Below are 19,700 nucleotides of genomic sequence, written 5' to 3'. Positions count from 1 at the left end.
TTTTATGAAAGCAATGCAGTCACAATTTAAAGCAGTTTATGCACCTTTATCCAAAAAACAAGCACTTTTTAAAAAAAAAAAACCTGGTAGACACTACAATGAAATTCGAACTTTGAAGGATTCAGGTGGAAATCATCTGGAACAAATATGGCAAGAAAATGCTGACATGTACATGTGGAAAAACAATTCTCCTATACTGTAAGTCAAAATTTTCACATTTTTAGTAAAAATGTCTTCTTATTCTTTTCAAGTCTAATTAAACACTGTCCCATGACGCAATGACACCAACTAAGGCACATTTTTTGATATAAAAAACAATGCTGAGTCCAAAAAAAGCACATTTATGGTGGATTGTCAAATCTAAATATAACACTTTCTCCCTTTTGTTTTATATTCAGCTGTGGAACTTTCTGTGTAAACTACCAGAAGACAAGTTGCACTTGTGACGTCCGCCCGTAGTAATAATTTCAAATCACCACTGGCTGTAAGGACTAGTGAATCAAACACATTCTCTATCACCATGCCAAACCAACAGACACTAAGTGAAAGGCAAACAAACAGCCAATAGACATTACATTTCCACAGTTTTACTCTTCTGCTTTTTTTTTAAAAGGATCCATGAAGCTCAGACTGAATGATGAGCTCTACAACAAGGTCACGGAGCAAATTTCTGCTCCGAGTGAAATACAAGAGCCAGAGAGCCATTAGCCCCGCACTCCGGCTGCTCCGGTCGCTCCACGCAATAACCCAAATCAACCAGCTCCACTCTGTATTGGCTAATGGTACTGTGGCTGTTTCAAATGGAGAAAAAACTCTAGACACTCTCTCTCTCTCTCTCTCTCTCTCTCTCTCTCAGACACACTCACACAGACACACACACACACTTCCTTCTCTCTCTACTAGATAATACAGAGTGAAAAACTAGGCCTGTCCACTGTAGACCTAATTAAAAGTAAGAATTAATGGAGAATGGAGGATTCAGAGAGAGCAAGCAGAGAAGGAGCGGGGGGAGGGAGGAGGAGGGAGAGAGATTTGTTGGTTCAAATATGTACTTTTTCTCTATTATTCAAATGAGCAGCCTGCATCTTTTGCTAAAAATGCAGAGACAAATTTAGCGTCCTGCACAAAGTAGACTTTAACTCTCTCCGAGGATTCCCGTCGGAGATCATCCCTTAAACCAAAATCACACCCTGACTTTATCGGTGACTAGATTTATGGAAGATTGCAGGTGGAGAATAGATTGTGCAATGTATAGATGCAAAACTTAAGCAAAAGTTATTTAAAGCAAAAAAAAAAGACTCTTATAATTGTAGTATTTCCTATCAGATGTTCTTCAGTGTTCAATCTGATAGAAAAGTATCAATGGAAATGGCAAGACAACAGCCAGATTATCTAAGTGTATGAATATATGAGTGTAAATACAAGAGTGGGGACAAAAGAGACTGACTTTTAACAATGTGTATGACATCTGCAGAGCTTACAGTCCTGTTGTTTGGACTTCTTACCTGTGACATCTGCTGCCATCAGTCCCTCAGCCCTGATGACCTTCACCTGCACCACACCGACATCTTTCAGGTTGTGCAAGGACCTCCACATGCTCTGAAACATCACAGAGACAGGGGTGAAAGGTCAAAGAGGGCGGCAAATTAGCATAAAAGAGAAAGTCAGGTCAATAGCCTGACATTTCATTAATAGAGAGGAAAGGGCAGAATATGTCCTTTAACAGTCCTTATTTGAAAATGTAGAGCTGGCATTTCTAGTCGAGTTGAACAGAGGGAAAATGGGCAAATTTAATTTCACTTAATAGCTGTGCCTTTTTGTAATGTTTCCTTACTTTGTTCTTTTCAGACAAAAAAGGAAGTTCACCCATTTTGGTAAAGACGATGCAGAAATATACAGCGAATGCACGAAAAAACATTTTATAAACTATACACTGTTGCAATTAGAATGTGGGCTCTTTATCTTCTCCATTAACCTTTACCCTCCAAAAGTCAGTCCATTACAAAGGAAAGAGTTCCCCACTGAACATTTGTGTTTCCCTCAGTGTTTGGTACAACGGCCACGAGGAGAGGAGTGTCAGTCTGAAACAGCTGTTGAAGAAAATGTTTCCGGCTTCCTCCCTCCATCCTTAACATGACCAAAATGCATTAGTTTGAAAGCAACACATTTACATTTCTATTATTATATGAATTGTATTTTATTTATTTTTTTGTACCCAAAGCTGATTCACTCCCTGGTGCACACTGTCATGCTGGATAATTCAATAGAAAATGCTGGCTGGTATTTACTTTTTTTAGTCACTCCATGATGTTGTGTGTAAGAAAAAAGAAGTGTTAAGAGGGTGTGAGAATAGCAGCATTAGTATCAGTGGAGGAAGAAAGACAACAGTGAAATACGAGTAAAATACTTTCAGCAATCAAAAATCAATACATGTGCAATATAAGGAAAAAAGTGCAAGAAATTTCAGGATAATTTGCATCGTATTGATATTAACGTGTCTGTACAAGGCTCACTGTAAACTGCATACGCTTCCGTTGGTGTGTTTGTTTGCTCTATAGAGAGAGGAAGAGAGACAGAGTATTGGGCTCACAATATAATAATAGAGATGCTGTGGTACAGTAAGTAGACACGACCAGTGAAGCATGACTGGCAGTGATATCATAGTTAGGACGCAAACACACACGCTGACCTCCACACACACTATTTAGTTGACATAACGTCCAAACAAGAGAGGGTGAAAAACGAAAGAGAAACACACCAGCTGTAAAACGTGAACACGTGAGCTTCCTGACACATATGAACTCTCCCTCCTGATAATTCTTTCTTTCTCGCCTGCTCACACAGCATGGAGGAACATTTACCTACAGTCAAGAGGTGCCATGAGGCCCTTTGATTGTCTGAAATGAGAAGGGGAAATACTGAATGTACAAGGTCTTATTAACCAGGAGAAAGAAAGATGACTGTGTAAAAACTAGTCTGTAAATCTGCAGAATAAAGGGAGACCTGTGGAGATCAACGGCTGGCCCATGAGGCATGAGAGCACACAATCATAAACTCATGCTTTTGTTCACGCCCAAACACTCAGGTATAAACACATGCATAGAAAACCTACACTGAGGCCAAATTGAGTAGCATGTCGGCGTGTCTTAAAAGCAGAGTGGAAATGCACTTCACTTCAATTTATTTCTCTCTCTCTGGCAATAACCCCTTCCATCCCCACAGGAGTAATTATAATTTAAATTTCAGAGTCAGGGCCAGGCTACAGACTTAATTCATTATTACCAACTCTGTCAGACTCTGCCTGTTTCCAGCGATATCATTGTCCAAAAGCTCTCTAAAGGAGATGAGAGGGGAGAGTCTGTGAAAGAAAGAGAGGGGGAAAAAGAGCATGTGAAAGAGAGAGAAAGAGAGAGGAAGAGAGGAGAAAACTCTCCATTTTAAGGCACGATTTCTCTGAAGATACAGCTGCTTGTTGTGATTATTGGGGAGCAGCTAAGAAGAGAGACACAGGGAGAAAAGAGTCAGAGAAAGGGCAGGAGGGAGGCAACAGAGGAAGAGTCAAGGGCAAACCAAAGGCTGACTAGTTAGTGTGTTATTGTTCGACGGTGCAACACGCCATGCTGCCGATAGCCTAGCTGGGAATTGCATGTAAAATACTTTGAGTACAGACCAAACTACAACTATTCTAAGAGCTGGCATCAAACTGCCACACTCATAATTTTGTTTTGCTCAATACTTAATGATGGACTTCAGGAGTCAAGAGTTATACAGTACCAATTTAAACTGTATTTCATTTTGATTCAAATCAAAATGTTGCCAACTTTTGCTAGTTTAGAAAAAGGTCTTGGTTGTGTTTAGACATGTCAACTGGTAATAGACAAGGTTTTGCTATAAATGTGTAATTTGTAAAAAAAATGGCCAGAATTCAAAGATAGCTCCCAAACTACAGGGGGCAGTAGCAGCAGTAGCAACAGGAGCAGCAGTAGTAGCAGTAGTAGCAGTAGTAACTGTTTACTGATGCTCAGTATGCTGGACTCACTGCTCTTTGCTGTAGCTATCTTTGGCTGTAGCGAATAGCTGCCGCTAGCAGTAAGCTCAGTAAGCTGTGCAGTTAACTGGCCCTATTTCAGTGTTTTGTTGAGTTCTGTTTTGTTTGTTTGTTGTCAAGTTTGAATTAAGTTTGTTTTATGAAAAGCAAACAAAGCAATTAACAAGTCTTAGTTCCATAAAGGAGAGACCAGACTATCACCTTTGCTGTAAAAAGTGGTATTTGGACACACGACGGTGTGCATTCTAACTTCAGACATCTTTGCAGCACGGTACACAGACATCTTTAACATAACATCATCACTGTTGTTTCTTCATACTATGTTGATTTCTGAATGTTTTAAATTAAAATTCTGGCAATATCTTACACATTGCTCATTTAACTTTAAACTCACTGTTACTATGCTAATTTGTCTGCCACCGTGCACAAAATCTGGAGATCCAGTCAGGCTGGCAGCCTGGCACTATTTCTATCTGCATGTGTTACAGAATAACTCAATGAATGAACTCAAGATTTTGTCCTGAATTGTTCGTAGTTGCTCCTATGAGGAAAACAGAAACCATCCAGTTGTCGTTGCGACACTGGTGCCAACAATAATACCACTCTGAACACTAGTGGGGTAGAAAGTTGTTGGTTTCCACTTGAACATTTGAGAAGTTTGGCTTCTTTTGTAATATGAAAAAAGGTTTTATAGGAAAATTGCATTTAAAAAGTACCACTCTGAAATTGTATCAAAATAACACAAATATCGTGACTTCGAACAATACCATGAATACACAGATACACAAAATGGCACAGAGATTGAATGCAGAGAATAAATTAAAACAACAAACAATAAAACAAAATGACTTCTTTTATGTATAGATGCAGAGGTATTTCTTCATCCCCCAACCCATCATCCACACTCCATCCCTTCCTCCCTCCATACAGCCTCCCTGAGGGGACATTTAAGGTTCAGCCTCAATCCATGACTGGTGGAGACAACACACCCATCCTCCACAAGGATTCAAATCCTCATCAGAAAGATAGACAGCAGAAGAGAGAGTGGACATACAGACATACAGACAGATAGAGAGATGAAGGGAGGCCAGGACCGGCCCCCACCTGCTCATTCACGTCTCCCCAAACCCCCATCATAACGCAGGTGGAATGACGGGGATAAAGAGGAGATGCAAAGGAGGGATGAACAGAGGAGAGGAGAGAAAAATGAAAGGACAGAGTTGGCTTTCATAAAACAAACCCGCGCCCCATCTGTGATTGACATCTTGTCATTGTGACATCTTCTTCCCGTCTCTGTCACACTCAACAGACACACAAATGAATCAGCCCCGGCAAAGGCTTATGACTCGCTGTCATCTCTGCGTCGCGTCACCTTTCATCAGCGTTCCATATAACATTTCACACACAGACACGCACAAAAGACCTGACCAGCAGCCGCGCAGTTCAAGAGACGTTTAATCAAATGACTGTGAAACGCTCAAACACAAACCCAATGCTAACAACTTCCTCCGACTCCCACCCCTGTTCATCAATTCAGAATCACTGTCTGTCAAGATTCGCTCTCCAGGTTTGCTCTCTGCCCCTCCCACACTTCACTGCAGCCCCCTTATATCACTTCCTGTTCAGGTTGTGTCCTTTCTCTTCACCTTAGAGCAGTGCACCGGACAGGGTGGGAGAGGTACTGCATGTGTGTGTGTCCGTGTGTTTGCATGCAGGGGTGGGTGGTAAGTGCCACCACTTAAGCAGAGGTCACCATGTCCTCCTCCTCTCATCCACCCATCTTGCGGCCACCTTAGGCCCATTAAGAGCCATTAGCGTGTGTGCTCCTTTGCCGTCATAACGCATAAATCTCTTCCTCTACTTTCCCCTCTCTCCCTCTGTCCCTCTCTACTTCTGGGAAACAGTAATTAGGGATGAAGGAAAGGTTACGGTGAGCAAGAGTACATCGAAGGTAGTTGTCACTTAGTGTATTGCACCGTGTTGCATATAGCTCCGTCATCAGCTGCATTCAAAGTAGTTTGCAGTAGAACATGATGTGTGCTTCATTCACACTCAGACATGCAGCACATGCATGTGTACAGAGGGACTCACAAACCTGGCACACACACACACACACACACACACACACACACACACAAAGTTGTCACAATGCACAACAGCTACAATGAGAGAGACATTAATGAGCTCTGCGCTAGCATCAGATCCCAGCACTCAGGTGTCTATTATCTGCTTTCTTCAATGGACACAGATTGGGATGAGGAAAAAACACCTGCTAAATGCAGCGCAGCGACCTCATTGTGACCACGTGAGGTGTGTGTGTGTGTGTGTGACAGTGAAAAGGACATTTCTAGAATTTAAAATCAGCAATGTCTTCTTAGAGATTCAGGTTATTAAGTGGGAATGCATTTAGGTCTGTTTTTTTTCTTTTTTCTTTTACAATATCAATCCACTGCTCCACACCGCCTTAAAGTAATCCTGTGTGTGTGTTTTCGTGATGAGCAGGGTGGGCCACGCTGCTGACGGCTGGGACGAGCAAAGGATTTCAATTGTCTTCTCTTCCTCATTCTCATTTGTGAAGGTATCTGTTCTTCAAAGCTGCGATGATGATGACAGCGTGGTACTTGTATTGCTCCGCCAACCCCCATCTTTATATTTAATAGCTGACGCAGGAAGCTACTGTTTTTGCACGTGTCTGAATGCGTGTGCCTGTTTGTGATTAGCAGTACTGGAAGCTTTATGCAGGCTTGTGCTGGACAGCTGATTTCAGGCTGATAATACCAGTTGGAAAAAATGTGCCCAGGCATAATAACATACACCTACACATGCACACACACACACTGGGCAGATTAGTGGGCTTTGAGCAGCATTGTTATGTATTAGTGGTGGTACTTGGTCTTATCAGGGGTCTTTGATAAGGTACATCTTTATTAAATTCTCCAACTGAAAGACGGCCAGTCAGGGGAAAAGGAATATGTTAATAGGTAGAGAGCATTCAAGTCTTCTAACCGACCTCACTGTGCCCCTCCATCTGCAACCCCCCACCTGCTTCCACCCTCTATCTCTCCATCCCTTCATCTAACTGGAGGGCCACAGTGGCGACAGACAAAGAGCCGAGGCTGCCGGGAGAGCGGGACAGTGATGGGGAATTGCGGGAGAGAGAAGGAGGCAGGAAAAGAGGTTGGAGAAGGAAGGGAAATGTCTCGCCTTCAGCCGAGCAGAAAAACGGGGTCTGCACGAGTTGTGAGAGAGGTGAAATAGCTTTTTCTTTTCATTTTACACGCCTTCCCTTCCCGGTGCAACCCTCATCCTTTACCTCTCGCCCCCTATTACACACACTCACACAAACACACACATGCACTCACATGCCCCGTCCTCATTTTGTGGCTGTGAGGAGAGGCACGGCGTGTGTGTGTGTCTCAGTCCTAGAGCTCCCCCCTCTGATCTTGGGTGGTTGCTGCAGCGCGGAGCCGAGTGGCCGACCTCCTGTGGCTAGCCAATAAGGCACCGCCACGGTTATGTAGGTCGTGGCACCCGTGTTCGGCCTGTGGAGCCACGCCGCTGGTGCCTATGCACACAAAGAAAGACGCAAGCACACACCGGCTGGCACGTACTGTTAACTAAAATCAGAACACATCCTATAACCTCACAAACACAGGGAGCCACGCACACTGTACCCGCACATAAAAGCACATGTAACTAAGTGGTGCTCATGGGAAAATGTGCTCTGACAACTCTCTTAGACAATTAAACGTAACAGGAACAATAACGATGAAACAAATCTTGTATCTTTTTTTTTGCAATTAAGTCCTAAATTGAGCTTAAATCATTAAATGAACAAATATCTTACACTTATTGTTCAAATAAGTCATGAATGAAGGCAAGGATGGCTGCAGCACTGAGTGATAACACAACACAACATTCTGTGGATGTGCAGAGAAATGTCCAAGGCTGTCAGTGAAAGAAGTCTATTGAAAGTGTGTGAGCGTGTGTGTGAGTTGTGTGTGAGTGTCTCTTTGTAGCAAGCAGTGAGGATGACAGGGTGTGAAGGGTTAACTAGTCTAAGACAAAGACATTGAAACCATTGTGTTGAGTGAAGGGCCTCTGGAGCAGATGGGGCCTTAGGGCTCTGTTTCTCCCTCTCCCTCGCTCTCCGATTTTAAGCTTAAATCAATGACGACCGGCTAGTAAGCGCAGACATTTTATACACAAATAAATGAGCCCACATGCATTAATCATAAATGCACAACACACACAACTCACTGCAGGATGCTGATGCAAATACAGCACAATACTGGCGGAGCAGATAATAGCAACAGAAACAAACCAGCGATGTGAGCCTCTATCTTTTCCAAACAGTTCATCCAAGCAGCCCGTCTCAGTTATGCCTGTAAGACATATGTGATCTCTCTTCGCTGACCTCTCAACCCTTGTGTTTCTTCCTTCCTTTCCCTCTGTGAGTCTCATCATCTCCCTCTTCACCCACTCCTTCAAACTTCAAAACCACAGCTGCAGCCTGCTGGATTTTATTTCAAATCTCAGCACATTCACTTGTGAAAAAAACACAGTCTTCTTGATGAATAAGTGAGATTCTTCATGAATTGTGACTATATAACAATCAGGAGTCTGATGATAAATGTGCCAGGGAGTTGTTGTTTGGCACGTCAGTATGACTCATTACACGAAAGAAGGAACACTTTTCTTTGTTTTTGTAACTTGGGACATGCATCACCCAGCCAAGGAGGAAGGAGGAAGGAGGAAGGAGGAAGGAGGAAGTCACAGTATCAAGTATATGGTCAGTCAGTAATGCAAAGTGTGACTGCGTAAGGTTCGTTGTAGATATGTGCGAAGGAATGATGACAGGAAAATATGAAGTATGTGGATTCTGATGAAGGGTTCTTAGGCACACTGGTAGTTGTATTCACACTCACTCTTATATTTTTACGTGTCTCTCATGTTTACGTCTTTTAGTTGAGCGCTCAGTATAAAAAAAAGTATTCACTCACAAAACAATCTTGACCTAAACCCACTCACAAATAAACACAAAGCCACTCTTACAGTAAAACCAACTCACATATCTCTGCATGATCTGGTGTCTCTCATGGGGGTCGTCCAGCATGTTGACTGACAGGTCTGAGATGGAAACGGCGGCGGAAGCAGTGAGCGTAACCAGCAGCACCAGCACACCTTCACCTTCCTCCAGAGGCAGGTCCAGCTTGTGTGTGTGTTCTTTACTGAGGAGCGACAGGTCAATGGTACACCTGCACACATACACAAAGTGAAGATTACAGAGTTAAGAGTGCTGAACATTTTGTGGGGAAGCTGACTGTGCTCATTTCTCATACTAAAAGAAGAGGCTAAGCAAAGCTACTGAAGACAATAAAGACTGAACTTGAAGAAATGCTAGAGTAGCCGTTTTTATGGCAGAAGTTTGCAGAAAAATTGCCTGTAAAGTAATAATTATCACAGAACGTATGTAAAGAGAGACATCACACAGAAAGAGGTCTCCAGTTTCCCTTTAGAAATAAAGTGTCTATTCCATTTCAGAGCTGTTATCTCACCAAAAAGACTTTAAACACTGCACACTGAGTTGGAGCATAGCAGTAGCAACCACCTAATAACAATATACACATAGTAGACATCATGTGGATTGGATATCAGCAACTGCAGACAACTTAGCCACAGCTGACACAATTAAAACCTTTAAGTAGGCACTTGAGAGCGTCTTCTCTTGACTGAATTGATTTTCCGGCATGCCCTAAGTCTGTCTCCAGTTAATATCAAGGCAAGTCAATAATAATTACTGGACTTGAGTCAAAGAGGTTAAGGAAAAGGCTGCCATAAGTGCCTGGATTCTGATGAAAAATAGAGAATACTAGGAAAAAGCCCAGTATTTACCCAAGGTTTAAATTTGCACATGAATGTTATCCTAACGGATATTGGATGGGAGGTAAAAATAATGAAATTTCTCATTGTGCAATATTTTCTGCAAGACCTCCCCTGTCTGAGTAGGTCATACAAGTCAAAAATATGTGTAATTTTGGCAAGCTACACCTGTTCTTTTTATTCAATCTAAGAAAAGACAGAGATAGCTACATATACAGAAAGACCACTATACCTTCCCATGAAGTCATCCTTCTTGCCAGCATCTTTGTCCCAGACTGTAATGTCCACAAAGCCTCCCTGCTCTTCGTACAGGTGGAAGTCAAACTGCTCTCTCCACTGAGGGTTCAGCGTTTTGGGAATTGTCTGAGTAAACAACACAGGGAAATACACCATTTTTCCATGTGTCTCAATTGTTTATATGCAAATGTGCAATTTACTGTACATATAGTATAAGCTGAATGAGCTAATTAGCAGACTATGGGAATCAAAAATCATTAGAGACAGTAAAAAGGCTAGGCAGGCTAAAACCTGTACGAATCACACAAAAATGTGATGCATGACATTTATGTTATAATGTCAGTTAAGTCAAGAAGGAAGAAATTGGAAAAACATTATGATTATAAACATTGATTTTTTGTCTGTTTATTGTAGGAGCCAAAGAGTGAAGGAGAAAATAAATAAAAGAGCAAAAATAGTCAAACAATTATGTTTTTGTAGATGATTTAATATAAAGTCTTATACACACAGGGGCAACAGTAAAATCAGGAAACATTGTCAAATAGGAGTGTGTCTACCTTGCTCTTGTACTTCTGATGCCCCATCCTGAATTTAACGTAAGGGTCGCTGAGGCCGTTGTTATCCATGGGCTGGAGGCTGCGACCCTCTATCAGACTGATGCTGACTATACCTCGCCACAGCTGGGCTTTTCTGTGCACATCTGACAGACGCATACTCTGATACTGCAGCAGACACACACACGCACATTCAAAGAAACATTTACACACACACACATGTGCATTTATATATATGAAAGAATGTGAACATAAACACACATACACATTAATTAACCCCGAGATAGAATTATGTCGTGTGTGTGTCAACAGGAAATTAACCAAATACCGAACACATCAAGACAACACAGAGAGAAGCAGGCAAAAACACACAAGATAACACAAAATGGAATAAATGAGAGCACAATCTACCCCAGAGGTGTAAGCTCACCTGACAGAACGTCACTGTAAATTATCAAACACAGTCTCTCACTATTCAATCAGTCTCAAATCGTGAACAATTTCTTGGGAACGCTGAGAAACATCACTGAAAAAAAAAAGTTCTGTAACCTTTTTTTATCCTTTCCAAGTAAATCTGCTCCAGACAAAGTAGGTTACAGCCTGCAGAAGAATGTTAATTTCCTCACATTAGTCTGGTGTTTTTTTATTACAAACTCTTAATATAATAAAAAATATATAAAAAGGAGACGGGTGATTTGTGGACTGTCTCATCCGACAGACAGACAACTGGGATGTTGTTACAGTGTAACTCTGTAAATGTCTTTCTCCATCTGGCTGTACTGTAAGTTGACAGCGCTGCAAATTCTGATTGATGATTCTCCATCTTTTTAGTCTGTTTATTTTTTTCCCCCGAACAATTTTCTCAGCACTTACAGGCCTATTTAACCTCTCTTTGAATCATGTCAGTATCCCTCACTAAAACAAAGAGCAGGGTATTTATTTGTCAAACAAATACACCCCTCTCTCTTTCTCTCTCTCCCTCTCTCATTCTGCCTTTCCCTCTCCTCCTTCCTCGTTAGGGAGAATTTATTAGCATAGCTTTTGTTTTGCGGGTGAATTTCATTAAACTCTGAACAAACCCTGCCTCGCAAGCGCAGGCCTTTGATCTGGAGCCGGAGCCTCTTAATTTCCATTCTCCAGACATTAAACAATGCGAATGGCTCCCTGCAATATAGCCAACCTCACATACAGCAACTCCCACATCTCTTATTTCTCCTGTTCACTTGCTGCTCACACACTGTATGCTAATGAGGCGAGGTCGCCGTTATGTCCTACTCAAGCACAATCCTAATTGTTTCCTTGTTTTGTTGCTGCAAATTTCTTGTTACAGAAAACCATGGGCTATTTGGATTGGGAATCCACATCCCTCTGCCAGAGCGCAGCGGGAGAGGGATCACGCACAAAGATGTTGGGAGGCTGAAAGTCTTCTAAGAGATACTAACATTCAGTTTAAGAATTAATACAGCCTTGCACATAGTTGAACTTTTGGCAGCCCTTTAGAAGGAAAAACTTTTCAAGTGTCAAAGTAAGCCTTTTGCCTCGTGGTAAAGTGAGAGAGACCTGGATTTATTGTGCCTCTGACTCTTTAATTATAATCTCAAACTACTTCTTGAATAGTTTGCATCTTCTGCTGTGGGTTCAACACTCGTGGATGCTTCATTAAAAAGAAGTGGTTGTGTAAAAATAACCGTGCACTGTATGTTGTCGAGCGCTGAGGCAGGGAGGCACTCAGGAGCAGCGCCTTTCTGGTGGGGTAGCACAGTAGCTAGTTAGTCAGTATTTGAGCTAATTCCCGAGTCACAGGCGGGGTGGCCCAGTTTGGAGGCTTCAAAGAAACGGTTTGGGGAAGCACGATACAGCAGGACGTCTGCCCAGCTCCGACCAGGCACACTTCAAATGTGTATCTGTGCCTCTTATTGGATATCAAACTTTTCGCTGTTTGTTATGAGGAAAGATTCAGTGCCTCTAGGCACAATTTAGGAGACTTAAAGTAAACACATGAGACACATGAGGAAACAAAGCTGCAAATAAACCCACTTGTGTTCACAAAATTGTCCCTGATACCAATATTGCTGTATTTGGCTTCATGCATGAGCCAATAAGAAGAAGCGGCACTTCCACGAGCATGCTTTCTGTTCATCCTGACAGCCAACAAGAATCACAAAAATGAAACCAAAAGATAGCAGTCGCTTATGCGTGGCAAGATGGGAACTCAAAAGAACGTCAAAGATTTCCACTTGATGTAAAGGGGTCTAGGAGTGTCCTATAATCAGTCCACACAATCAACAAACTGTTTTATTTCGCAGTTGTTTTGCTGTACAGGACTCCTTTAAAACCCCTAAATACAAATCAATTGCTTTATTTTCTCGCACAGCAGCTGCAATACACTGTGCAGATCAAAAGTGGAAGAAGCACGAGCATATCGTGACTGCATAGTCTAACAGTTTAAAGGCATAAAAGTTAGATACAACCCTTATTCCAAAAAAAGTTGGCACACCGTTACCCCTTTTCAACCAAAGCGAACCAAGTACTGGGTCTGGGCCGGTGCTAGCGCGGGTTTAAGCTGGCTCAACCTGTTAGCCTTTTAAGAACTGCTTTGCTTTTCCATGGGCATGAGAGCCACTGTAGAGTCACATCATTCAGTAGTTGTATATGTCTCCAGTTTCCCAGCATTGCCAGGAACAACTATGGCGGACTACATCGACTCTTCACAAGTGCTGCTCCTCGCTTTGCAAGCCTATATTGGCATCCAAAAATACCCGGGCTTGGACCACTTTTGCTTAGATAAGTGAAAATAGTTAAAATCTTTTTTTTTATTCTCCCGTGGATACATCAGAACACACTACATTTGCACTAATAATTGGTTTTAGTTGGTTCCTTGGTCACAATAACCCTGCCCACAGCCTCTGAAGTTAGACCAGCAAACTGTTGGTACCACTCTGGACCCAGTTTTCCTGGCCGGGAGCCGTTTCTTTAGCCGGCAAAACCGAGAGAACTAGATCCAGAGTAGGCACTGGCTCTGAACCAGCACCTGAACTGTTTTGGTCATAAAAGGGGTATGTGTGAAACATAAATAAAACAGAATGTTATAAGTTACTTCTTTGACATACAGTATTATTAATTGAAAATGGTATGAAGACAACACATGTTATGTTTTATCTCATCTTAACTGAATTGATTTTAGTAAAGATTTGCTTATTCAGAATTTGATTCCAGCAAAACAAAGTTGGGACAGGGGCAACTAAAGACTGGGAAAGTTGTACAATGCTCAAAAAACAGCTGTTTGGAAGATTGAACAGGTGAACAGATTAGTTCATAACAGGCGATCATGATTGGGGATGAAAGGGACATCCTCGAACGGCTCAGTTCCTTCACCACTTTGTGAAACACATGAATGTACAGTAAGCTGAATGACTGCATTCTGTTTTAACACACATTGTACACGGCAACTTTTTTGGAGACAGGGTTGTACGTTGATTTTTTTTAATTGTCTGAAAAAATACACAGCGCAACGTGCTCTAAAACTGAAAACATAAAAAGGTTTCAAGACATAAAGCATATTTTAGTGTATATTTATGCCTATGGACTATCTTTCACATGTGTGAAGACAGTCCAACTTTAGGTTTCATCGCGCTTGCAAAAAAACATTTACATCCCTAATGTGATGTAAATGTCAAGTGGTATATTGCAGCTGGTGGAAAATAAGCTCATGACAATGATAACTCAAGATCTGATAAAGAAAAAAACTGCTAATACCACTGTGGAAGGAGGAAAAAGGAGGGAGAGAGGGAGAGGGCCAGGGAGACTCCATCCATGTACCAGGACACAAGTGAAGAGTGCAGGAGAGGTGAGGTGCAGTACGGTCGGTAGTGGGATTACAGTACAGTCGGAAGTTTGTGGTATGGGGAGTTACATGCTGTTTTAGTTTACCTTACTAGATCGTTTCCAGTTCCTTCTCAAAAGCATGGTCTGTAAATGAGACAAAGCTGTTACAGAGCGCCCCCCACTGTCTCCCCCTTAGAGCTGCAGGGTCAGAGGTTAAAGGAAATAGGGTGCATGATGCTCAGATGTTAGGCCTGGCCTGGTGCAGGTGGGGTTAGATAGAGAGAGAAGGGCAGCTGTTATTCATGCAGGTTAAGTAAGCAGTATGTGTACAAGAAGCGTTCTGACTTATCATATGAAGTATTTGCGTATGCAGACATGCGTGGACGCAGACACACGCATGGAGAAACATGTTTGGATACAGTAGCTGCAGTTTGTGCCTGTCATACAGTCAATCCATCATTTTTATACTTTTATACTTATACCTAATGTCATTTTCATTTCAAGACCCAAAGAAAGACAGTTAATGGAACTGGTAGCTGCTTCCTAGTTTGACTTCTTTGTTTGGGTCCAATAATAAAAAACAGTTAACACTGTATTTCTCTGTACACAGGAGTAATTACTTTTTTGTACTGGATTTTGTACTGGATTTTTGTAAGGATTAAGAGTGAGGATAACAGACACGTCCTCAAAAATGCAGGAAGTTTTGGTGAAAGTCTTGCCGCATGTCTAAAACTTTGGCTTCAAGTGATTTTTTTTAAATAAGTGTATTAATGGTCTTATATATGTGACTTAATTACAATTAGTAATGCAAAAGTTTAAAAAAAAAAATCATTACATGAGAGGACTATTGTGCACAAATAAATCCCACATAAATGTCCTCATGAACACTCACAAACTTGAAATCACAGTATATAACACACATCATCATAGACAGAAACAATGTTGATGCTGCATTATTTAAAATCACCAGATTATTGAGAGATTAATTTAAAAAGTACATTAAAGTTTTGTATCTTTCCCTTACCCTTCCATACCAGTAGATGGCAACAGAGAGAGTCATCCAGATTGCACTAGTATAACCTTGTACTCATTTTCTTCACAGTTGGAGAAATCCAAAATGATGCTTAACCTAAATAGAGTTTATTTGTTCTGTCAAATGTGGACTCTCTGAACTACAGCACTAAATAAGCAACAAAATTAAGACATCAGATCAAAAGGAATAAAATATTTCCCTCATGACTCTGCCTTGTTCCGGATCGAGCATGCAGGGGTCCAATTAACCAAACAAATAATTGAACAGAAATAAATGCAACTCAAACATTGAGCACGTCCGCAGAGGCGCGAGCCAACATAATTAGGAAAGAGAATCCAGTGCTCTTTGAACATGGAACTTTTCTACAGAACATATTAATTACACTTGTGTTTATGCATATGCATTTGCTGAGTTGAAGAGTTTCCAGTAACTGAGGCTGACTTGGAGCCAGCACACTCAAGTTCAACACAGCATGCATGGGCTTCTGATGTGTGGAGAAACAGATCACTAACTTGGAATTACACTGTTGACGAACTTCAATTTGATTTTTTTTTCTAACCGAAGAGCAGTTACTGTATGCTTCAGGATTCCTTAATCTGGCTGCAGTATATCAGGCATATTATTACTTATTGGGTGTGACATGTCAAAGATAATGTAGAACTGGGCAAGTACTAGAAAGACAGTCTGTGCAAGAAGACAGAGAGAGATGAATGAGTAAAATGAGTCATAGAGAAATTCATATAGATTTCTTACAGCGTCCTTCACGTCTCCTTCCTTCGGTGACAGAGTGACAGCTAGGTCCAGGCTGCCCAAGTTATTTTCAGGATACTGCGGGTCCTTTAGGTCCAGTGTCACATCCAGTGTCCTACAGGGAAGCACAGTAAACCATGGTTTATACTAGTCAGTGACATGACATAAGCTTCTCCACAAGCTGAGTACGTCCTCTCTCCCTTCTAGCTGCCATTCCTGCTGTTTTCACCGGGTTACAATGACATAAACAGGTCAACCTTGCTAACAATCCTAAATTATGCATACTGTAAGGAGGGTATTTAGCAAGGTAGGTAATTACTATTAACAAGACCGCCTTACTTAACAAAGGTATCTGTGAGCATGATTCAGTCCAGACCTGCTCTTGACAGATATGACCAGGTGAAAACCACGATCCCTAAAAATGGGCACCCTCCACCCAAACTCAGCATGCAGGATTGTAACCTGATATCACTCCCAAGTTGTCTGACAGGTCTTTAAATACAGGTGCTAACACTGAGAAACAGCAAAATCCATGAATGTTTTATGGAGGTGTTCAGTGGTTACATCAGTAATGCTGTCAAACACAGCGGGTAATGTAGAGACAGCTCTGACAGTGCAACACTGACGCTGTGTTGATGAGCAGCGAAGATTTTAACTTCAGATCACTATTATACAGCAGTAATGTATTGAATGTGACTAAAAAATCACTATTCCACACAATTTTTGATGAAAAGAAAATGCATTAAGTGAAAACATTGAGCATTCTCATGTTATTATTAGAGCCTCTACACACCCATGCTACATCAACACAGGTGTTGATGTTTTTTTTACTTTGGTGATCACTAAGGACATCACATTTTAGGCCTTTTAGAGGCCTAATTTGTAGAATATGGCCAGAATTTGAAGGTAGCTCCAAAAATATATATCACCAGACTACCGACAACAACTGCTCTTTCTAGCTATCCCTGACTGTAGCTTCTATTGGCTTATTAGCTCATGGCTCAGTTAGCCGGTGGCCCCAGAGTGTGTCTGGACTGGGGCCTCAGATCACAGGGGAAGTCAGCACAGATGAAGGGGCTCAGCTCAACTGGATATAGCAGCCTGATGTGAGACTGAACAACTTAAAACAGCCTCCAAGACCGTTGGGTCCCTTCAGTGGAGTAGTGGGATAAGCACAGGTATAACCAATAAAATCAATGATGGCTAAATTGCATTTAGCTGCTTTGGTTTCAAGGCTCTGGTATTGTGCATGCTAACTGTCACACTCATGGCACACTGGGGCATTTAAATAGACTGGAATCATTGTTAATGTTATTGTTAATACCTATTCCTATTCTTACTATTTAAGTCATATTCCCAGCACAGCTCCAGCTAACTTCCACCTAACAGTCCAAAGCAAATAATGGCACATAATGGTTGACTGATGATAAAATGATCAAACCTACCAGATGGCCGTATTTCTATTTCTACTATAAATTGTTTTTTTGAGATTAAATTCCTTGTTATATACCTATGTGTAGAATGCATATTGAATATAGCCCCACTCTTCAGGTTTGAGGTGAATTACCAAAGACTGCCACTAGAGGGAGACCACAGACCACATTGGATCAAAGTGACTGGATCAAAAGCAAGCAAAGATGCTGGCAGAGGGGTGTGTGTCAAGAAAACAGGTGTGTCATGGTGTCATGAGAGTAGACTCCCTCACCCTCAACCTAACCATCGGTTGTCTCTTGACACCGCTTTCTTTGAACTTGCCCATTCCTGGGGGATGCAGCTACCAGATACAGTATTTCCAACCCAATCAGTGGAGAGAGAGTGGAGATATTGGGGGTGGGTAAGCTAATTGAAAAGAAAAGGTAGAAGTCAAAAGAGACATAGAGACCTCTGATGTTCCAGTGACTCCAGGTGGAGGTAAGCTGAGCCCATGAAATCATCCTGAAATCCGAAGTCATAGTCAAAAACCTGCAAAAACACAATATACAGAGACTGTCAACAGTGGACCCACAGCACCACACGCTAATGTCATCAGTCTCTGACATATTCTTTACATTGACTCGTCATATCTGGCATAAAAAGTAACCTTGAATATAGTGAATTCATGTCCAATAAAAACAAGCATCCAATGTGTGACAGCAATTTATCTTACAGCAGGATGACATTTGAAGTCCAGGACTTATCTGCTGTACCTTGACATATAGCGGGTCTCTCAGGGTTTCCACCAGCAGGCTGACTCTCTCGTCCCACACCGGGTTGAGGTTCTTGTGGATGGTCTTACTCCTGAACACCTCTTTCCCTGCAATCTTGAACTTCACATAAGGGTCACTGGTCCCTACAGAGAAATAAAGGAAACAAAGAATAATACTGTTAAATGAACACGTATCATGGTATATATTGCTTTTGTTGTGAGAGCTGTGATAGTTATATTGAATAGTTATAGCCATTAACATCATCATAAAGATGCAATTCCAAGTACACAAAGCATTTTCTTGCAAAACATAATTCATGCATATCTTCTTCACACAATGAGATTATTCTATTACAGCGTCTCTGGTAGTGTCACGACAAAACACATCTTTTGTTCTCTCCCAAGTTATTTTTAAACACTTCGATAGAGTCGTGCACACTGCTCTGAAGGCCTGAGGAGAGAACGAGCCATGTCATGTGACTTTATTGTGGGTCACGTGATTAGTATTTAATGCTGTTTATGGTTTAGCTGGGTGCTTGGAGGCACACGTCCCATGCATTGTCTCTATTTGACCACTAGGTGGCACCATTGATTTATTTTCTTTATTTGTGCTACTATGTGAAGGTGCCAGATGAAATGAATACTGTGAAATTCAACAAATACACACTTAATACACACAGTGTACTCTGTGAGATACTCGAAACACAAACAGGCTAGAAGGTCTATAATTCATCACCTAGAGAAAAATATCAGTCTACGTCTACGTTTTATTACCCTGGCATATAGGCATTGATCCTGCTACCCACTCCATTTCTGCTTTATTCTAACATCATATTCCCTATCATCCATAAACTTGACAAAAAAGTCAATTTATTTGACAGGCAAAAAAAAAAAAACTATGACAGAGACCAGATGGAAAAACACCACAAGAACAAAAACAGGGTCAACTGAAAGACAATACGGACCACGGAGTACAAGAAATTGAATTAAATGAAATATACTGAAACATTCATTCAGTCCAGCAGACACATTTCAGACACAAGTTCAAATGTTAACTGCATCTGACTAAAAATGACAAGCGACAACACAGATTGAGGGAGACTGTGAAGCATCCAAAATTCACTGTTTGTATTCAGGGCTGTTTTCGTGCAGGAGATAATCAGATTTAGTTTGGCATGACAGTCT

General features: G+C 41.4%; 1 protein-coding gene across 1 annotated transcript in view; it reads right to left on the bottom strand.

Annotated features, from left to right (window-relative positions):
* The window catches only part of mctp1a (multiple C2 domains, transmembrane 1a), a 152,079-nt gene that overhangs the window by 54,115 nt on the left and 78,264 nt on the right, over positions 1 to 19,700 (bottom strand). Inside the window, exons 3-10 of the mRNA XM_073467041.1 lie at positions 18,517 to 18,659; positions 18,213 to 18,292; positions 16,334 to 16,445; positions 14,653 to 14,691; positions 10,726 to 10,890; positions 10,164 to 10,294; positions 9,120 to 9,306; positions 1,506 to 1,599 (exon numbers count right to left, since the gene is read on the bottom strand). Coding sequence (XP_073323142.1) covers positions 1,506 to 1,599; positions 9,120 to 9,306; positions 10,164 to 10,294; positions 10,726 to 10,890; positions 14,653 to 14,691; positions 16,334 to 16,445; positions 18,213 to 18,292; positions 18,517 to 18,659 — 951 coding nt within the window. The remainder of the gene's footprint in view (positions 1 to 1,505; positions 1,600 to 9,119; positions 9,307 to 10,163; positions 10,295 to 10,725; positions 10,891 to 14,652; positions 14,692 to 16,333; positions 16,446 to 18,212; positions 18,293 to 18,516; positions 18,660 to 19,700) is intronic.

Source organism: Pagrus major, chromosome 5, assembly GCF_040436345.1.
Source record: "Pagrus major chromosome 5, Pma_NU_1.0".
Classification (NCBI taxonomy): Eukaryota; Metazoa; Chordata; class Actinopteri; order Spariformes; family Sparidae; genus Pagrus; species Pagrus major.
Note: the sequence above shows the minus strand (reverse complement) of the source record. Positions and strands in the feature narration are given on the sequence as shown.